Genomic DNA, 3178 nt, shown 5'->3' with positions numbered 1-3178 from the left:
TCCGCGCCTTCCTTCGTAGCCGGCATCGCTGGCTGCCGCAGCATCCGTGCCAGCGACGTAGGCGGTGGCACTGCCAGAAGGAATCCGTACCCCCGCTCAGGAAACACTCTATGCACAACGCCGATCATGGGCACCGGCAACGGCTTCGCGGCCCCACTGGCGTGTCGCCGCCCGGTTCCACCGGCAAGTGGCACGCAGCAGCATGAACGCCACGGAGGCATCCCCTGCCGTCGCGCACGCACGCACACCTAGCAAGACACCAAAAACCGAGGAAGCGGCCAGCGAAGAAAAGCAGACATTTCACGCACAGCCAAGCATCAGGAACACATATTACACAGGAACCCACGCACACACAGACACACACACAATCAACACGGCGCAAAACACTGTACACAAGCAACCCCATAAGAATCATCTCGGCAGAAGGGTAAACAAAACCGAAAACCACCTCAAAATAGAAATTCAAAGAACAGCAAAAAAAAAGACATGACAAAGCGATGCGTACCAACACACAAATAATAAAAGGCAGCATAATGGACACAAAAACGCAGGCACAGCAGCACACAACTCCGGCGCACATGGCATAAATCGCAGCCACCGTGAGCTGCTCTCAGGGAGTAATTGACGTTGAGTCTTCGGTCAGAGACAGAGACGAGGCGGTGGCAACAGCCGCACCGTGACAGGCGCAGAGAGGAGAAGGTGGCGATCCACGGCCCACACGGCGCACTGTGAGGAAAGCTTACACAACAAATATCAGCAAGCGCAGCCCGGGCAGTGACAGCCCGGCGGCAAGGCGCCGCCGCCCAAAGGGGAGGGAGGGGGTGGGTGGGGGAAGCCACGAGAGAGGCGAGGGGGAATCAAAGCACGAACAAACAAGCACCCGAAAGGAGAAAGAAGACTGCATTAAAAAAAAAACAGCAAAAACTACTGTGAAGGGGCAAACAAAGACAAAAACAAAAGGCAAATGCACACCCAAGCACGGCGCGGGCACGCCGGAACGGCGGCGAGCTTAAGACAAAGCAAAGCACCGCCTACACACCGCAGCCGCGCCCCGACATCCACAGGACGACCTGCTCCGCAGAAATGTTCGGCTTCAACGACAGCAGCACTTTGAAGATGCCATTTTCAAGTGCGTCTCTGTTGTTGCCGCGCGTCAGCAAAAGCACCCGCACAAGCAAGAGGGCCTCAACGTCGCCGCCAAGGAGCTGCTTTAGGCTCTCGGCCTCTGCCTTGTCGCCGAGGCCCCGGTCCAGCACGTGCAGCAGCTGCTCCACGGACACGCCATTGGGCCCGGCCGCAGCATCCTCCGCCACGGCAGCGGGGACGACCAGCGGGGCGCGCGGCGCCGCAGCCGGCTCCGGCGACCCTTTCCGTGGCCGCGACGGCGCGTGCGGCCGCGACGGCGTCCGCCGCACCGGCGAGATGGGAGACATGCGGCGCGGCGGGGAGTTGCCCTCGACCCGCGTCGGCGACACCCTCGCAGCCTCGCCGCAGACGGGGATGCCCCTCGCCCGCACGTAGCTCGTGAGGCGCGTGGAGAAGCCAGTCAGCACATCGTACGCCGTCGGCCGCCCCTTCTCCTCCTTGCAAAGACACGACCCCACCAACCGCACAAGGCAGCTGTCGTAGCGCCCCTCCGCCACACGGCGCAGCCGGGGCATCGGGTCGGAGTGCAGTATCGCGTGGAACGACTGCCGCTCCGTGAAGTTCTTCTCCCAGAACGGCCGCTGCTTCGTCATCAGCTCGAAAAACGTCACACCGGCGGAGAAAATGTCCGTCCTGGCGGTGTACGCCTCACCAGCCACAATCTCCGGCGAGCAGTAGCACGGCGTGCCGACGCGCGTCCTGGCCAGCTCCACCGTACGCTCCAGCGGGCGCGCCAGCCCGTAGTCGCCCACAAGAGCCCTCGCCACTCCGCAGCAGCAGCCGTCACCGTCGCCGCCGCCGCCGGTCTCGTCACGCACGAGGAAAAGGTTCGCCGGCTTGATGTCGCGGTGAATGATGTGGTGCGCGTGGCTGTGGTTCAGCGCCGAGAAGATCTGCAGCATGATCATCACCACCAGGTCCCTCGGGACGTACTCGTCCTTCTTCCGGTAGTCGCGGATCAGGTCGTGCAGGTCGCCACCGTCGCAATACGTCATGGCAAGGCACACGCTCCCGCCGTGCTCACCGCAGCCCGCCTCCACCCAAGCGCCCACGTAGCTCACAATGAAGGGGTGCTTCAGCGTGCGGACCGCATTGATTTCCTTCAGAATCGTCGCGGCGTGGCCGGCGGGGCACACGTCCTTCTGCATCACCTTCACCACAAAGCGCGACGGGTAGCGGAACTGGTTGGTCACTGCCGACTGGCTCACGGGGGCGGCAAGGTACACGCGGCCGTTCGCGCCGGCCCCAATCAGCTGGGCGAGCAGCACCTCCTGCCCCAGTATGCACCTCTCGCGCAGCGTCCCCATCAGGCACCCACGCAATTGCCCACTCGCACTCCCGCCGCGGGGAAGTATATTTGTCCGTTGCTGGTGTCCCCTGCGGCGACAACCCCGTCTCCTCCCTCTGCGCTTGCTGTTCTTCCGCGGAAGCAATACTCACGCTTCAAGTGTGTGGCACGCCCAAACCGCAGCGCCAGGCAAACAACGGGAAGAAGCTGTTGACGTGAGCCCACAACCCACGCAGGCAAAGCAGAGCAACAGACACAAGAAAAAAAAAGGAGAGAAAAAAAAAAGAACCCCAGCGAAAAAACAAAAGCCGCCCGTGCGACCGCAAAACGCACGTCACGACAATGGACCCAGCGCGGCAAACGCACGCTCGCCCAGCAGGCGGCCGCGGCGCTGCACAGGTGGCAGGAAGCCACCAACAATGCAAACCGCGTAGTCCCGCGTCCGCTCCACCACCACCCGTCGCCGCCAAACTCGCTCTTCCAACAGCAAACGCCGCAAACCCGGCGGCGCCCTCACAGTCGCGCTGCACAGGGCCGAGAGTCCTCCATTCATCCGCTGCAGCTGACCTGTCACGCAGAGAAGTGGCTCCGCCGCCTCCAACAAGCCCTGCGGAAGGCCACGGAGCAGCGACACACACTCCGTCGAGGCGCTCTTCGCACAACAAGAGAGATTCCCGGCACTGGCCCGGGACTCCCACCGCACAGAACCCTGTAAGGCCTGCCAACGCCGGACCAATAGGTTTT

At 62.6% G+C, this 3178-nt stretch overlaps 2 protein-coding genes across 2 annotated transcripts, besides 2 other annotated features; both read right to left on the bottom strand.

Annotated features, from left to right (window-relative positions):
* Nucleotides 1–190: 190 nt before the first annotated feature.
* Nucleotides 191–246: a microsatellite.
* A 77-nt stretch (nt 247–323) lies between these two features.
* Nucleotides 324–375: a microsatellite.
* Nucleotides 376–1031: 656 nt separating this feature from the next.
* On the bottom strand, nt 1032–2453 carry Tco025E_09693 (putative protein kinase; the record flags this gene model as incomplete). The annotated part of the gene is made up of 1 exon (XM_029376503.1): nt 1032–2453. One exon carries the CDS (start codon nt 2451–2453, stop codon nt 1032–1034), a length of 1422 nt encoding a protein of 473 aa, XP_029223386.1.
* A 315-nt stretch (nt 2454–2768) lies between these two features.
* On the bottom strand, nt 2769–3178 carry Tco025E_09692 (uncharacterized protein; the record flags this gene model as incomplete). Its single annotated transcript, XM_029376502.1, has 1 exon — nt 2769–3178. A coding segment is annotated over one exon (410 nt), but the record flags the coding sequence as incomplete, so codon positions are not given.

This window comes from Trypanosoma conorhini (assembly GCF_003719485.1).
Source record: "Trypanosoma conorhini strain 025E chromosome Unknown Tco_14.4_contig_01231, whole genome shotgun sequence".
NCBI classification, from domain to species: domain Eukaryota; phylum Euglenozoa; class Kinetoplastea; order Trypanosomatida; family Trypanosomatidae; genus Trypanosoma; species Trypanosoma conorhini.
The sequence above is the reverse complement of the archived record's forward strand: the minus strand, read 5'-3'. Positions and strand labels throughout refer to the sequence as shown.